The 18,774-nt window shown below is 30.3% G+C and overlaps 1 protein-coding gene across 2 annotated transcripts in view; it reads right to left on the bottom strand.

Annotated features, from left to right (window-relative positions):
* Positions 1-1,012: 1,012 nt before the first annotated feature.
* kar (monocarboxylate transporter 10-like protein kar) overlaps positions 1,013-18,774 on the bottom strand; it is a 45,695-nt gene continuing 27,933 nt past the window's right edge. For both annotated transcript variants that reach the window (XM_065514683.1, XM_065514689.1), the window contains exons 3-5: positions 7,662-8,822; positions 7,463-7,597; positions 1,013-1,525 (exon numbers count right to left, since the gene is read on the bottom strand). In XM_065514683.1, the coding sequence (XP_065370755.1) occupies positions 1,479-1,525; positions 7,463-7,597; positions 7,662-8,822 (1,343 nt within the window). In that variant the 3' untranslated portion in view covers positions 1,013-1,478. The remainder of the gene's footprint in view (positions 1,526-7,462; positions 7,598-7,661; positions 8,823-18,774) is intronic.

The raw sequence follows: 18,774 nt of genomic DNA, 5'->3' as shown, positions 1-18,774 counted from the left end.
CTATTGGAAAACTATTTAACTGGTCGAACATTTCAGGTTAAAGAAGGAGACTTTTTAAGTAATCCCCAACCAATTGAAGCTGGAATCCCCCAAGGCAGTATCATGGGACCCTTTTTATATTTGATATACATATTCGTCTGATATGCCAACTAACAATCGCACGCATACATCAACATTTGCCAGCGATACTGCTATTCTAAGCATTCATGAAAACCTTCAAGAAGCATCTCGTTACTTACAAAATCACATATTTGAAGTAGAAAAATGGTTAAAACAATGGAAAATTAAAGTCAACGAGCAACACATATTTTGATCAAACTTAAGAAAATTATAAAATGAAGTCTAGTATTTACAACAACAGCACAAAAATGGAAATTAACCCTTAAGAGCACTTAGGGTCCAAATGACCCTGATCTTTTAAAATCACGAAAAACACAGTCACAATAATAGAGATATTAGTGATTTTTAGTAAAATTTGAACTATTTTTTCTTTCATTCTAAGGGTACTTTAAAATAAAATTCTTAATAAATGCGAAATTAACCCTAGACTCTCTTCTGTTATGTCTTATTTCTGACTTTCTGGTTGAATTTTCCGTTTTGGTGTATTCAGGGACTTATATTAAAATTTCACGGATAATATTTTTGCGGAACATTTTAATCCATTAAATCCCTGGTTTAATGGTGTTTTTTGCTCTTTTTTAAAAGAAGGACAAAAACGACCCATGACTTGAGGATTTCGAGGGTTAATATATTCTACAAAATATTCTCCGTAACATTTTACATAAATTTGCTGAACACAGTTTATACCCAAAATGTAAGGATCACATGGTTTCTTATGCCGATTAACAATAAGAATGTGCCATAGCTGGGAATCTTTAACCCCCCCTCAAATGAAATTCAGATGTAAACTTTCAAAACGCCGATTTTTTTTCGATTATTCGAAAAAAAAATTTATGAATAAAATACATTTATAAAATATAAATTGCGAAATGAAAAAAAAACACAATGTAACTTTATCATAAAATATATAGATTTTTTTAAAAAAAAGATTATTTATTTAAAAATTCTTACTATTAATTAATATTTAGTTAAAACTGTGGCTAAAGTTGTTTGTTAATCAATAACAAATAATTCAATTACTTTAAAATCTTTTGTATTTTGGTATCAGTGTCTAGTGGATGTGTGTCTGTCTGTCTATATATTCGTAATCTTATGAGTAAAACAATTTTAATTAAACAATATTAAAAAGAAAGTAATTACATATTCAACTAAATACAATTAAGTGAAGTAGATGGTAGCGTACTACTATAGTAGGTCCGAGTTTTGGTGCCTGTTTCACGATGTCGAAAGAAAAGAATTTCGAAAGAATTTCAAAAACTGAGTGTTTTTCATACAAATTTCGCTTTCGACATTGTGGAACAGGCAGTTGTATTTCATATATTTTGGTTTATCAAAAATTAAATTTATTTAATATTTTATCAATGAACACATTCATTACACGTTGGCAAAACGTCTGTTAGAGATTCTGCAAGAAAAAAGGAAAGTAAAAGTGAAATTTATGTTAAAAATTTTAACTACATACATATTTAGAAACTTACAGATATATGTAAATACAAATTGAAGAAGAATTTGCAATCCTATTTTTTTACATTAAATAATTTTAAATATTTACAAAGCAAATACATAAATTAAAGCATTTTACAAAGTAAGCATTTTAGTTATAATTTTATTGATACAAGGTACGTACGAGTAACAAATAAATACATAGAAATGATTTAGTAAATACTTAGAATAACTTACACAATCATTTGCAGATAAGTAAATTGTAAGCGAAAGCAATAAAATAAGAACAAACAAATGTATTATTTCAAAATATACTATATAATGTACAAAAATACAAATCCATAGATAGTACATATGTAAAGATATTTACAATAAATTTAAATTAAAATACTAATTAATTTTTAAAAAAATTTACATTAACTGACATAAAAGTCTAAAGAAAACCACAACCAATTAAATTTACAATTTTTAATAGTTAACTTTATTTTTATTAATAATTACTCAAAGAATTTAGAAAACCACATCAAATTAAAATAAAGCAATACTTTACCATAAATTAAAATTTTACTGGGAATTTCAGGCTGTGATATTTTAAATCGTTATGCTGTACTACATACTAGTTTTAATAAATATTTAATACTTATTGCAAAAGTTTCTTCAGTAAAAGAAACATTAAAAGTATTATTTAGATATATGCATACACTTGACAAAATTCGACTACAATTCTTGAAATTAAATTTTTTTATTATGTAATTTAAAAGCTTTCATTAAATGTACATTACGGCGTAATTCATAGATACCCAGCTAAAGCTTCCATTACAAAGTAATGAGTTAAAATGCAAATATAATTTCAATTCATTACTTATGCATTGGTATTTTAGCTCGATATTATAAAGAGAAGACAAACTTGGCGTTTAATAAGTCACTCTCCCTAACAAATAAGAACATAAATAAGTTATTACTTTGATGTCTCAAGCAGGGCACCCAGTGGGTTAAACTAATTCGAGTACGCTGAGTTCGGTTAGCTCTTGTTTTCGAGATATACCGTTATTTCGAAAATGGAGGAGGTTGCACAATATATATTCGCGTAAATCAAAAACGGTTTCGCTTATTGAATAAACTATTGCAAAATTCCGCAATAGAATTACCTTTAAGTAAGTCTAACACTGGTTTAATCTGCGCAGTTGTTTTAGAAATATAATTTTTTTTGCAAACTAAAATATTTTTTTAGGAAAATTTTGAACTTTTTAAAAAAAAAAACGGCATAAAAAATTGGAAAATGCAGCCAGAAAAAATTTACATTTCTAAAACGATTGCGAAGATCAAAAATATATTAAGCCTTACTTAAAGGTAATTTTATTGCTGAATTACGGTTTTCTATATTTATTCAATAAACTAAACAGTTTTTGAGTTACGCGAATATATGTTATGTAACCTCCTCCATTTTCGAAATAACGGTATATCTCGAAAATACGAGCTAACCTAAAAAAAACGGCTAGCACCACTGAATTCAGCGCAATCCAATTAGTTTAAGCCGCTGGGTGCCCCTCTTGACAGAAAAAACTGTCAATTTCATGCACAGTGTAATTAATCGTGATGTCCGATGCATTATTATAGACCAAAACTTTTTATATCGGAAATGAACTTTATCATAATAAAATGTTGTTTATATTATAGAATTGTAGAAGTGAAATTAATTTTTTGTGAATAGATATAGATTGTATGTCAGCCATCACTAATCTACTTCTAAGTAATGCAGATGCTATATTGTAGTCGTTGAAAAGTGATCATCAAGATTTTGCTGGGTAGTTGTTGGTATTGGAAACGATATGGGTTTAGAGAAATGTAGTCAAATATATTTATATGGTATTGAATAAAAATATGATTTCAGCATACTTGACAAATAGGTTCTAAAATTGTTCACTGCTGAAAATCTGGGCTAAATCGGACAACGTACAGAGGTTGCAAATTTTATTTAAAATTTTTGTATTTTATTTACCTATAGATATTTAAATATAAAAATTTAATTGTAATTTAAAAAAAAATCGTAAAATTTCATGCATATCTCAAATCCCAAAATTTCAAATAATTTTTTAAACTAAATTTCGAAAAATTAAAAAAAAAAAATATCGATTTTAATAAAAGCTAAATTAAATTTTCCAATATTTAATTTCGGGTTGCTTATTTACGAATTTGTAATTTTAAAGTTCTATGATATTATTAACCCTTTTAAAGTAAGATAAAGTAAGACGTTGAATTTAAAAGAATGTTTTAAAAATGGTTTATGGATTTGAAACCTTTTAATTGAGTACAATTTATTATTTTAATATTTAAGAATGTTTACAGGATTATGTAAGAAATTGCAAAATTTTGATTTTTAGCAGACTTTATCGCAGCTAAAACATTTCAGGTTTTTGGAGTACTACATAAAATAAATAATTTTTGGGAACTTCAAATGGATCATATTAATTATTGAGCTTGCGACGATTGCGTGAAGTTTCAAATAAAACCAGAAAAAATTCGGTAAATTTTATAAGAGGGGCTTCATATCGAAAAAATCTTCATCCTCCACCACATCACTAACATTATTGCTTACCCATCAAATATTTCGATAATACATATTATGAGTCCAAAAAACTTTTTCTGAAATTTGGGGGACTTGAAATGATCTGGCATCTGGCAATGATGCCAGAAGCTATTGAAAAGTCGATGGCACAATATCGATTGCTAAACATCATAACCTGGCGGTCAAGGTGAATAAATGGCATGGGCCTTATCGGCGGCCTTCGTAAACATATTATGTAATAGTTCTCGACTTATGATCTTATAAATATTTCGGGAAGTGTATTAGAAAAGTGACTTTCGTAATTAAAAATATTTATTAGTTATTTCTTTATATTGCAAGCCGAAATGCCCTCTCTTAAAGCTGTGTTTTACATAAACTCAAGTTTTCAAATAAAATTGTAAAATTTGGGGATTTTTTACAAACGGGAAACTGTTGTTCGTGATGTCTGTGGAATCGCACCATTTTGTTGAATCAGATACATATTAACTAATCTCAAATTATACATTTTTAGTTGCAAAATTCATTTTAACATTATTCTATAGCGTTTTTTATACAAAAAAATATTAGCAAAAGTTCAACTCTGAAGATTTGAGTCAGAAAAATGTACGAATACAACGAATAACAAACACACTTAACAATTATTGAACAGAAACCGGAACGATATTTCGAGACTGATGGCAGTATTAGCAGGTTATTGGACTTCCTTTTATTAGTTATTGTCGCAGCTGCCTGAACCTCGGAATGGAGGGAATAGTTTTTTTATCGTATGCCCAACTTCTCATTTAAAGCCTAGTAGTCTGTTCATATTTACGAAATATTATGTTTTTTTTGAGAGTACTAAGCAAAGGACATAGAATTTTAAACGAATATATACTGGACGATCTAGTTGAGACATCGGGATCTTGTCTAGGTGACTTTATTACTTCAATCTCATTGGTCTTAAAGGATATAATTTTTGAAGGAAATTTAGGACATAATTTTGAACTTGAAAATTTAAAATATATAAATATTCAGAAAATCAAAAATATCCTCTTTCATTTGATGTCCACATTGCACTGTATAGCAAAAACTATCAAAAACTTGCATTGCATAGTAATTAGCTAAAATGCTAATATATTTGCTCTTCACTACTTATATATTAGCATTTTAACTCGTTATTTTAACAGGGTAACACAACAAATATCAATTTTTATACCCACAATCAAAAAAGCTAATATTGATTTTGTCCATAATATTGATTTCGTCCAAACCCAAATAAAAAAATTACTCAAAATAATCACACATACGAGTGTTGTTTTTGTTTTCACATAGTTTTTTCTACTAATACATTATCACTATCACTTAGGTTTCTGACAACTGAGTTAGGTCTTTGACAGGAGAGTTTCCGCTCTATGTTCATTCACTAAAATTTTGTCATTCCGTCAAAATATTTTTCGCAGACGCATTAGTAGTATATACATATCGCACTCGTTCAACAATACTGTATTAACTCAAAATTTTTAAAAATTCACTTTTTGCAAGAAATCAACTAACGACATCAATATCTATATACTGTAAAAATTTAAAATTTGAAAACCACATTTGAGACCATTTTCGTGATAATTAGTGACTACCTTGTATCAACAAAAAGGTATTATTTTGAGTTAATACAAAAATTTAAATAGAAATACATCGTATATTTTCATAAACAAATTCATTATTTTGAATTGAGCCTCTATTCAAGTTAAAAATAATGAAATTGTTTTATTTAAATTTGGTTGTATTTTGAGTTGATACTGTTTTGTTGATAAAATAATACAAAAAAATATCGAGAAGTTCCAGAAAAATGGTAGTAAATCAATAAATAGATTTATTTTGCAATAATTGCAAAAATTTTAAAGAAAAACAATGTAAATATATTTTCAAATTGAATTTGCTTACTATGATGCATTCGGATTTTCAAATTCTCCTAAAATGTAATCACAACAGTTTTTGGCCTCTACTGAAAATTTTAAAATTTTGATTTAATACAGTATTGTTGAACGAGTGCGATATATATATGTCCGTCAGTCTATCTGTTTGGTATTGAAAATTGGCAATATCGGTCCATGATTTCACCTAGCCCCCCATACAAATGTCCCCCCGGTATACTGTTTGAGCAGTCATAAATACTATGTTGATTATGCGGTAATTCTGATAAAATTTTGAAGAAATTAGTTCTAAGTACTCTGAAATTATATTGTAAGTCATTTAAAGTTTTATGAAATTAATAATTCCATCAAATTATGTCTGAACTGTTCGGACCATAAATGATTCAAGTCCCCATAGAAGGTCAAAACTACATATATATATATTTATTAATTGATTTTTAAAAATTATATAAAAAAACACTAAATAAAATTATACAGCCCAATTATGAATAAAAATTCCGCGGGAGTTTTTTCCCTTTTCTCATTTTTCCTATTCAGTTTCAATGAGAAAAAACTCCCGGGGAACAAACTCCCGCGGAATTTTTTATTCCGCGGGAGTTTTATTTAATATAAAAAATTTCAAATCCTTAAAAAATAACCATCAGGACATGAAAAACTGGGTATACAGTAGGGTGGGTCGATTTTTTCGATAACTTTTGACATGAGTAAAAAAGTTCCACTACGACATATCAAAAAAATAATTTTAGAGGCGCCCAATTTCAAAAAAAGTCAAAAAGTGAAATTTGTTTCCCCCATGCCAAAATCTATCGAAAAATCGATGGCACAATTTGGACAAAGTTTTGTCTATACAAATCGGCTCACCCTAGCATACGGTCCTACTATATAGAGCAAGTACTTTCATATGTATATGGTGCGGTTCATATGTTAAAAATGCCGTTGTACGGTGTCTAATAATTGTAAAGTTTGATTTAAATACAGATTTTACAATTATGTTAACGAAATAAAGTTGATTTGAATTTCGTCAGGTGCATGTTTATGGATTACTTAACTTAATAAATCGAATATTTGTACTGACGTTGTTGTCGTTGCATTAATGATGCGTTACTTGTACTCGGTTGGGAGTTACAATAAGCAATAGAGTCGTGATCAATGTGATCAAGCGATTTCGACATGCAATCATTGTTTGGAATTAAAGCGGTATGAGCATTTGCATTCACGGCATTGTTAGTATATACATTCTTATTATTATCATCAACAATATTATTATTATTACAATTAGAATTATCACTACAACAACATCTACAATTAGAGCTATGGCAATTAAGACTAGTATGGGAAGCGCAAGCAGTTTGTTTAGAGACATTAAAATAGTCGAGAGTAGAAAGGAAGCGTTTAAAGTCGGTAGATAGTTTTATGTCAATACCTGAATCTGCCAAACGTGCTTTTCCATTTGTAGCAGTTGTTTCATTGTTGTTAGACTTGCCATGTTCTACAGATCCCTTACCGTTGACAGTGACTTTGGAATGTCCGTTCATTAAAGGCACTATTTGTTTGGATTCTAAAATACAAAGCAAACAAAATTATTAGAAAAGCAAACGCAATAGTTATAACTTCAAACTTACCTAGATTTTTTTCCACATCTTCATCTTCTTCGCTTCCAGTTGTACCATTTTCAGATTTGTTTAGTGCAACAGTTCCATTGCTTCCTTTCGAGGGAGATTCGTCTTTAACGAAACGTATTAGGAATAAAATGGCAGAGCCCACAATTGGTGGTATGCCAGCCAATATGAGTGGCAGTGTATACGATCCCAATTCATCATAAATTCTTCCGGCAATTGGAGGACCGACTGTGAGTGGCAATGAACTTAAGCCTAATAGGAAGCCAATAGCTTGTGTGGCCCCAGATGGACCGCAGATTTCGTAGGCAATAGGGCCCAGCAGTGATATGAAACAACCGTCGAATAGGCCCATAACTAAACTAAATACGATTAACAAGATGTAAGAACTTGTAAGCGGCAGTAGCAGGGTCACCACACCAATGCACACCAATGACAATTGTTGTAAATAAATACGATTTACACCTGGCAGATCTGCTATGGCTCCAAATATCAGTCGTCCAAGGCCGGAAGTAATACCAATGCACATCACCGGCAGATTTTCACTTCTTCCTGGGAACACGGTCTGTACAAATTTCATCATATGCACGTAAGGTACAAAATAACCAAACAGGGCGAGTGGTACACACAAAGCCCATATAACGTACTTCTTTCTCTTCCAAATCTCAACGTTTATTATGGAACGGAAGATCATGCTTGCTCTAGAACGTCCTGGTTTATTCTTTGGTGGTTCTGGTGGTGGATGCAGTGGTTTGTAGACAAATGAACAGATGATTATAAAAGCAGAAATCAGACTCATTATTCTCAAGGTTACTTCAAGGCCATGAGTTTTTATTAAGTAGTCTAAGCCAGGCGGCAGAATGACAGTGAACACACTGGAACCAGCTGTAACAAAGCCACTTACTTTGCCCAAGTAACGCTTAAAATAGTGGCCTAATATGGCCAGTGTTGGGGTGTAAGCCAGGGCAGCGCCAAAGCCAAACATAAGGCCATAGGTGATGTAAAGAGCACCAATATTTTCGGTAGAAAACGATGAAAGTAGTAAGCCGCCTGAGGATAGCAAACCACCGATTAGTGTCGTCAGACGCAAACCAATCTTGTCCGTCAAGCAACCAGCTACCGGCGACAGGAGGAATGTTGTACCAATTGTAAGAGAACCAACCAGAGCTGTAAGTGAAAATTATTGTTAATTTAATTAATTTTGAAATTTTTAATTTAGTAATTTGATATTATTTAGATAATTCCGTATAATGTGTAGCGCATCAGTTATTGATACGAAATTTTCCTAAGAACTTTTCAGATATTTATGATCCGATTTCGTTGATTTTGACATATTGACATATTGTTTCTAACAGATCTGTGCACCAAGACTTACATATATGATACCGATATACAAGAACGATATCACAATGTACATATGGAGGATTTCATGTCAAGTGAACCAACTTTTGAAATCGATGCACCAATGTTAGTTCTATTGGATAGTAGTTCAGACACAATTTTTCAACAACATCGGTCAAGAACTGTCTGAGTTAGAGGGGGTCAACATTTTATATTTTGGCCAAACATGTGTTTTTTCTCATTCATGTAACTTATTACCTATTGTTCTTATGTGAGTCCCAAATAGTTTAAATAGCTATTTCTTCAATCTTTCGAAAAAAAAATAAAAAAATGTAGACATTTTTCACTTTTAGATCTTTTCCTTCCTTGAAGGCCTTTTTGGTTGCTTAGTGGGATGCCAGTTGGATATCTATAAAAATCTTGGTTGCCATAGAATCCAATCATTGTGCGAATCGGTTTTGAAAACGTCAGAAAAAGTACATTGGTTTCGTGAAATCGAAAGTTATCGGTTTTATATTCGATCTAGAATCAAATTCTTTATCGATTAAACGTAGGATTTCATAAGATTGGATTCTATGACAACCCCGAATAATTGTTTTGTAACTCAAAACAAACATTACAAAAAAAAATAAAAAAGGGCTCATAAAGGCACAATATAACAAGAATTTTAGATCTAAGGCTGTTGCATAGAGCTCAGGTTCGCAATCTATGCTGGGTACCAGGTTACAGTAACATACAAGGTAATGAAATTGCTGACGAATTAGCACTTGCATATATGGATATGAATTTTTATATAGAATTATAAATAATAAATTAAAAATCGAATCAGATACCCTTTAGAACAATTCATTACGACGAAAGCAAACGAAAGTCCTATGGAAACCTAAAGATGAGACCACGTTTAGGAAACTTCTGGGGACCGGCCACAATGAATTGAGATATTTCCTTAAGAAATTACTTTTATGTAACGATAACATTTGTTAATGGTGCAATGAAAAGGTGGAGGACACGTTCCACATTCTATGCCAATGTTTTGAATCTTATTTCTTAAACAATCTTGAAGAATTCAGGGGTATAAATCCACTTAAGATGACATAACTATATGAAAAAGGAGAACTAAGAGCAGTTTACAAGCCTCCCTTGGCAATGGACAATTATGTATCTGAGGACTCACTATGGATCTGACTATTGATCTAAATGGACTTGTTAGTTCACACAGAACTCTGTGTAGTCCTCTTCTAACCTAACCTAACAGCCAGAAATCTTCAAAGAACTATTATAGCTTTTTCAACTCCAGAGTACTAAAGTTAAAATGTCTATTATTATACCCTTCAACTTCGTGAGAAGGCCATGTCCGTCCTTCCGACTGTCTGTCTATCTGTCTGTTAGTAAGTTGGACCTACAATGGATCAAAATCGGAAACTATTTTTAACCCGAATTTTTTTTCAGCAAAAGTTTTTTTCGCTAAATATTAAAAAAAAAATTTAAAAAACAAAAAAAAAAATTAAATTAAAAAAACGAAAACATTTTTTTTCAAAAAATTAAAAAACAACTTTGGAAAAAAAAATAACTTTTGTTTACCTAAATATATTTATTTTGAAGTATAATTTGGTGAAGGGTCTATAAGATTCGGCACAGACGAATAAAGCTCTCTTACTTGTTTTAATTTAAAAAATGTGTTACAAAATGTTGTCTACAGGAACAAACTATAGAAAAAACTATTTAAAACCATTTTTCTATAGAAAATACTATTTATTATACACAATTTTTTCTAAAAGGTGGCAATTTCGCCTCCTAGGACAATGACATGTTAAGGTGACAGTTCCCCTTTATATAACAAAAGTTAGTATAGTGTGTAGTCTTCCCTATTTTCGATCATGAGATTTGTTCTATAGTTTTTTATAATAGAGAAAATAACTGTCAGACATCAATGGCAGGAACTACGGTCTCCAAATCTAAAGCTTCAGCTCAAACAGTGTCAAAGAGCATTACGAGTGGCCTTAAAGTATTACGATGATCCCGATTTTACTTATTTTTAGACCCTTAATATCGGAAAAACCCTTCTTACTGGATCTACACATCGGGAGAGGTTCCTACCTATAAAATTTCAAGGCATACACATTTTCAAAATTTACAAACAAATTTTTTGAGACACCATTATTTACGTTCATCATTATTAGAAAAGTTTAACTTTAATCAGAAATTAATAGAAGAATCGAATTGAATAATTAACATGAATAATCCCCAATTTAATTTAGTTTTAAGCCTATTATACTAATATCAAACGAATTAAACCCAGCATATACATACGTACGCACAATACAAAGTATGTTTTCTTTGTAATTAAAGAACTCAGAAAGAAAATTAAACCAATATGATTGCAAAGTATTTGTATGGTTTACAAGCACCGTTAGTCGTAACCACAGTTGGCCATGTCATCAATTGCTGAAAGCCGACAAATAACAAACGTTACCATTCAAGCAACGATTTTCTGTTCTACGAGTATTACTAGAACCAAAAAAAAAAACATAAAATAAGAAGAGCTTTAGATTAGACCGTCAATAAATTCACAATTCGAAACTCATCGCAGGTCGCACAAAATTTCAAAATACGCAGCGCAGCACAGCACCACATTTGTGGCAAATTATCGTGCAGTTAATTTAATTATCGTTTGCCGCAGTTTCTTTTGTCTTGGGGATTTAGCATGCGATCGGTTCAATTCAGTATGTCAGCTGAGATTTACTTACTCTAAAAAGATTGTGGCAAGTGTGCAATTAACAAATATTTTCTTTAATATTTTTTTCTTTTTAATTTAAATCAACAAAAATATTTACAATTGACTTATGTTTACAACAGTTGCGATTTGATTTGTACTCGCAATCACAATTTAATAAGCTTTGGCGCTTTTATTTCATTTATTAGATTCATTTTGACAGGCGTTTTTAGAGCATTTAACAGTTATTCAAATGAAAGGAAAATGTCTTAATTAATTCTAATTTCAATACAGACAGTGTTGAAATGAGTACGTGGTATGTATATTCATTCGCCTTTCAAATTAATATTCTTATTTACTTTACTTAATGTTCTTTCTACTGCAATTTGATAAGAAGAATAACAATGTAAACAAATATTTAATTATTATTTGTATTTGCATTTGCATTCGCTATGAAAACAATGTAACAAACAGATTACATCTCTTAACTTGGATTCTATGGCCTAAAAACCCAGAATTTAAATGAATTATCAGAACACCTAGAAATCCATACGGCCAACGTGGAAGTGTGATGAGTTCATCATAACGTTTGTTTTATGCCTAAATGAAATTGATACTGACATGCATTGCAGTGATCACATAAAATTAATATACATTGGTACATAGTTTTGTAAAATAAATGTAGGAAATATAAAATTCTACTCTGCCACTTCATTTTATGCATATTGTTAACATTTGTAGCTGACGGTGCATAAAATTTCAAAAAATGTTAACCGAATGTTTGTGTTGCCCCTGAAATTCTTGATCATGTTACAATTTTTATTTAATTTTTTTTTTTGAATTTCAATAAATCTGAATGATACACAGAGAAAACTGAATTGTTGTGACAACCAAATTGATTGTTAAGCTAATTGCTGGCGAGAATTTTATTTTAAATCATGATACAATAATTGTAGAAGGTAGAATCACTAGGGAGAGTTTTCAGTATTTACCCCTATAACGTCAAACTTCGATTTTGATTTTTTTCATATTTTTTTTGTTTGACGTTACAAGAATTGTATAATTGAGAATTTATTTTCTACTGAGTGTACCTTATATTGTTGTGTCATATTTTAAATTACACTGTCCAACAAATTGAGACTTTTTGATTGGAACATAATAGGGACACTATAATTCTGAACGGGCTTGTTGAGTAGAATATTTTTGTAGAATAAACTTATAGTCCTGCTGGTCTGAATTTTTTTACAGTGGGGGTAAGTTTTAATTTTTTTTCTTACTAAATGAAAAAAATGTTGTAAGTTAATATCTGAGAGAATTCTTATTGTCAGAGTTATATGGTGGAATTTTATGAAGAACATTTTTTTGGAACAACCCTCTCTTTGTGTCAAAGGTCCCTTCAAAACGGATATTTAAGGACCAAAATATTCTATGGAAATGTTTGCCGAAAAATTACAGTAAGGGTCTACAATTTCAGTGAAGGTGTACAAAGGGAGCAAGGTTTGTGAAGCTCCAGATGAATAAATATAAGCTTTTTGTATAAGTAGTTGGTATTGCTAAAACGAAATAATTTTATGAATTTTTCGGACGTCATTTACCTTAGAAACTAAAAAAAATTTAATATAGGGATTTTCCACGAACAAAAATAAAAAAATATAATTAATGTTACATTTAAAGATACTATAGAAGAAAATTTGGAAATAATTATAATTTTTGACATATTTTGTTTTCAAATATCGAAATTCCTGAGTTTTGATAGAAAAGTGTGACGTTATTTACCGTGTGATAGTAAAATTTGTTTGTATGTATTTAAACAAGATACAGGGTTATACAAATATGGAGCTTTTCTGATGATCGATGCTTTGGCTTTTTAGAATTTTTTACACAAATCTAAATTTTTTTTTAAATTGGCAAAGTTTGGAAAGTTCTGAGGGCGACTAGGTCCGCTTAAGTGAGCCAAATTTTACTTTACACGCTTTTGCATTAAGTTATCCTTTCGGATATAGTCCGGAAGAACATTTTTTTCTACAAAAAAAAAATATAGATACTTTTTTGGGGAAAAATGTAAAAAATACGGCCTTTTTACATTTTCTAACTTTGGATGCGTGTAACTTTTTATAGGGAAGAGATAACTATCAGCAAGTTGATTTGATTTTATTCAGAATATTATAGCAAATATAGCTGATATTTTTAAAAAAAATTTCGAGCCTCCATAGGAACGCCATATCTAAGAAAACAAAAAAAGATCGAGCAGAATTAAAAAAAATAAATAAACCTAAATATCTCTTGAATCAAAAGAGATAACTTACATATCAATGCATGTTTTTTGTAGAACTGTTTATATTTTAAATTTCATCTCTTTCGGATCATTCATGGATTTTTGACGATTTGTCTAAAAAATGTGAAACGCAAGATGGCGTTTAATTTATCTAATTAAGAATAAAGAGCATTATTTACAACTTTGGTATCTTTGGTGACCCCCACAAAAATTTTCCGATAAACATTTTGGTGGAATATTCTCGAAAAGAGTGTCAAATTGACCCGGAGCTAGAGGGTTAAGATCTTCCACAAAAATGATCCTCATAAAATTCCACCATATAACTCTGACAATAAGAATTCTCTCAGACATCAACTTACAACATTTTTTTAATTTAGTATCATGCTCTCTTCGACCCAAAAATGAAAACTTTGACCCACTGTAAAAAAAATTCAGACCAGCTTGACTAAAAGTTTATTATACAAAAATGATCTACTCAACATGCCCTTTCAGAATTATAGGGTTGCTATTCTGTTCCAATAATGGTGTTGTACAGTGTTATTTATATTTTTTATTACATTATTTTTTGAAACTAACTAATATTTTTTTAATAGTCGCAGTTACTTATTATTTTTTATCAACAATAACATAAACTAATCTTTTTTTTTTGCATAAAATATTAACTAAAAACTATTTGTGTTACCTTTTACGTCATTCCATTAAAAAATCCATAATATCCAAAACAGAATAAATACCACCTCTTAAGACATACCCATGTTAAAGTAACATTTCCACTTCATATATAGTGTTAGAACTAGAACCGATTCTTACAAATTGTAAGTTGCGAAGGTCCGTTACTTTTGAATTTCCCGGATCTTAACTGAAAGGCCAAAATTGCTTAGTTGACTCCTGCCAAAATTTGAACAAGCTGCGTCAATGTGCAAAAATTCATGAATTATTTTACAAAATACTCCCTCTTCTGCCCTATTCACCGGATTTAGCACCGAGTGACTATTTCTTGTTTCCCAACCTGAAGAAATGGCTCGTCGGAAAGAGTTTTGATGACCTCGATAAAACATATTATTTAGAAGGGATAACAATATTGGAGAAACGTTGAACAAAGTGCATAAAGCCAAAGGTGACTATGTTGAAAAAATAAAATATTGTTTTTTATCCAAAAACCTTTTTGTTCTTTTCCATCAAGGCTTTAGTTTAGAATATGAAACAACGCAATGAAATCATTAGAAACTTTTTCAAAATTACACATCTGCTCAAAATAATAGATACACCAAAATTTATTTTTTAAAAACGAAAAAAAATAATGGTATATTGTAAAATTATAAAAAAAATTCAGTCGATTTTTATTTATAGTCAAAAGGAGAGTAAAAAACAAAAACAAAATATTTCATAATTAATAATAAATATTATAAAGTAAATAAAATTTCTTAAATTTCGAAAAATTTGGTGCTCATAATAATAGATACATTTTTAAAAATTCTTATTAAACAAAAGCTAATAAATTTTATCTTAAAAAAATTAGTTTATTATTAAAGTAAAGCTAGTATCCAGTATATCCACCTTTGTTTTGTAAAACTTTCTCCACTCTTCTGGGCATACTGGATATCAAGTTCTGACACTTCTCCAATGGAATCTCGTACCATATTTTTTGCGTTTTCTCCCATAAATCGTCTTTATTTTTGAAAACTTCCTTCGAAAGCCTTATCTTTAATTCACTCCACAAGTTTTCTATTGGGTTTAAATCAGGGGATTGGCTGGGCCAGCTTAAAACAGGTACGTTATTCTCCAAGAACCAGTTTTTAACTAATCTTGAACTATGTTTTGGGTCGTTGTCCTGCTGGAATGTCCATATTAATGGCATATTTTCCGATGCATATGGAAGCATTACGTTTTCCAATATGTCTCTATACCCACTAGCATTCATGGTATCTTCTATTCGGAATATCGGACCAACACCATTCCATGAAAAGCAACCCCAAACCATTATGTTTCCCCCGCCATGTTTTACCGTCTTTTTTGTAAATTTAACGTGGAATTCTTTTCCTTTTGGTCGGCGTACATTTCTTTGGCAGTCGTTTCCAAACAAATTTATTTTTGTTTCGTCGCTCCATAAAATATTTCTCCATTTTTTTTCGCCTTCACACCCGGACCATTGTAAGTGCTCTTTAGCAAATTCTAATCTTGTCTTGCTATTTTTTTGGCGCATTAGTGGCACTTTTCTGGCAATTCTTCCCGGTAATTTAGCTTGTAAAAGACGACGACGAACTGTTTGTGGACTGATTTCGTTACATAGCTCCGCAGAAATAGCTTTCGATGATATGAAAGGGTCTTTTTTAACCATAAGGACGATCCGCCTATCTGTTTCTGGACTGGTTTTCTTTGGTCTACCGGGATTTTCTCTTTTTTGTTTTTTAGATAAAGCATTTTGGACAAAATGTAAAGATCTTCCTATGCTCTTTGCTATTTCCCGCAATGATTTTCCTTGATTTCTCATCGTTTGAACAATTTTTTTTCTCATCTTCGGTACAATGATGATTTCGTCCCATTTTCTTCAAAAGAGTCCTATTTTTTATAAAATTGTTGCTAAAATTTACATTATACTTACTGTTTCACGTAAATAGGAACAAAAAATTGCACAAAAAAAAATTGTATATAAACAAATTACAAATTACTGATGTGTATCTATTTTTATGAGCAAATAATTTTTTGTAATTCAAATAAATTCGTTTTTAAAAATCAACATGAAAGCAAATAGTTGCCAGATTTTTGACTGACATGACATTGCCAGATAGAAATTTTAATAATATGATGTATTCTTAACGCTTGCGAGGAAATTTTCAATGTTACCGCCATTTAAATTTTTTCCAATTAGGTGTATCTATTATTTTGAGCAGATGTGTATGTTTACCATAATCATAGAAAAAATATACATACAACAGAAACTAGAAAAAAAAACTCAAACATAAAAATTACTCAAACTAATCACACATACGAGTGTTGTTTTTATTTTCACTGCTAATACATTCTCAACACTTAGGTGTTTGACAACTGGTTAGGTCTTTGACGGGAGATTTTCCGCTCTATATATATTCCTATGACCATAATACAAAAGGAATAACGAAATTTATATTTACATTTTTTCGAAGGAGAATAGAACAGAACTGTGAAATTAATAGCTCGTCATACATATATTTTCAGTGACAAATTTAATTTTATAAATTTTATTATAAGTGTAGCAGTTTCATGCATTACAACAAGAAATACAGTAGAAGACAAACCACGTGACCACTACGTGATTTTTTACAGCTTTTATTCTTTCTGACATATTATTCCAATCGTCAATGGTGAAATTTTCGTACGATTTAACGAACTTTAATCGAGCCTTACGATACCTTTGACTTAAAAATGTTTTTTTAGATATCTTCGAATTATTTTGTCACTAACGTTAACACCATGGGCCTCTATAGCTCTTAATCACGCCTTACTATTCTAGAATCAGCAGAAGATAGCTTCGGTGGACGACCACCACAATTTCATGGGATTGATAATTTTTTTTTTTGATAAGTCCGATAGAAACATTATATTTTTTGGCAATTAATCGTCATGAAAGCCATTTTGTATATCTTCTAGGATGTTTTTCTTCAAAACATAATTAATAGCTTTATGCATTATAAAGTAACTGAAGATTTATTGAAATGATTTATTTTGTGTTTTTTTTAATAAAGAAATTAAAAGGATTATAATTTACTTAATTTTCTTCTTGTTTATTTTTCACAAAACCTATTGGCGGACAATACTGTTCACATGTAACTTCGGTCAGATGTGACTCAAAAAACGTATAAAATTTCTGTTAGTTTCAGACTGAGTTAATAGTAAATAGAGTGCTTAACAATTAACAAAAGGAAAATGTAAACAAAAATGTCAACTATTTGTGAACAGTTTTGTCTTCTACTGTAAATTTAAAACAAAGTAAACAAATTATGAAATGGAGCATAAAATAATGATACAAATTAATTTCAGTCCAAGTCTTATAATGATTTGGACTTTCATCTAACAAAAGAAATCGATATTTGGCAAAGATCTTTGCCACAAACAGTTTTAACCACAATAATGAATTAAGAAAATTGATTTTCAACAGCAAAGTTGGCATCAAAATATATTTAAGTTTAGTAAATAGAAAAATATACATAGAAGGAAAACTCAGCTGTTAAAAACCTATATGGTTGAGAATGTGTTAGTTAAACACTATATATAGGGTGTTTCATTTCAGATCATACTGTCATCTCATTTTTATTTAGTATTGTTTGACAATTTATAATGGAAAGACTCACACCGCAACAACTTCTCCAAATTATTCTTCAGCTGTAATACGAAAATCTGCGTTCTGTGAAAAAAGTTTTTGCCAGGATCTTCGGAATGGACCACATACACATTGATACAAAAAGAATGAATACCTGGAAGGTGCTATCGAGTATAAAAAGAATCTGTTTTTGAAATTAGCTAATCCCGATTTTTCGTACCTTTATGCACTAGTTAGCCAGTAACTTAAATATAAGTAAGTAAAATATATTCTAATTCTAAGATTCTCAGCAGATTTATAAAAAAGAAACTAAGTCGTTTCAAATTGTATATGGGCATTTCCCTGGGTCACGAACGTACGCTCGTACGCTTTTGATGTCCAAAAAATATAGAAAACAAAACATTTCCTAGCATTTAACAAACAAGTAAGAAGGTATGGTCGGTTAAGCCCGACCATATAATACCCTACACTAAGTAACATTTTTCTTTTAAAA

The sequence above is a fragment of the Calliphora vicina genome, chromosome 1 (assembly GCF_958450345.1).
Source record: "Calliphora vicina chromosome 1, idCalVici1.1, whole genome shotgun sequence".
Lineage (NCBI taxonomy): Eukaryota > Metazoa > Arthropoda > Insecta > Diptera > Calliphoridae > Calliphora > Calliphora vicina.
This window is presented reverse-complemented; position numbering and strand designations above follow the sequence as displayed.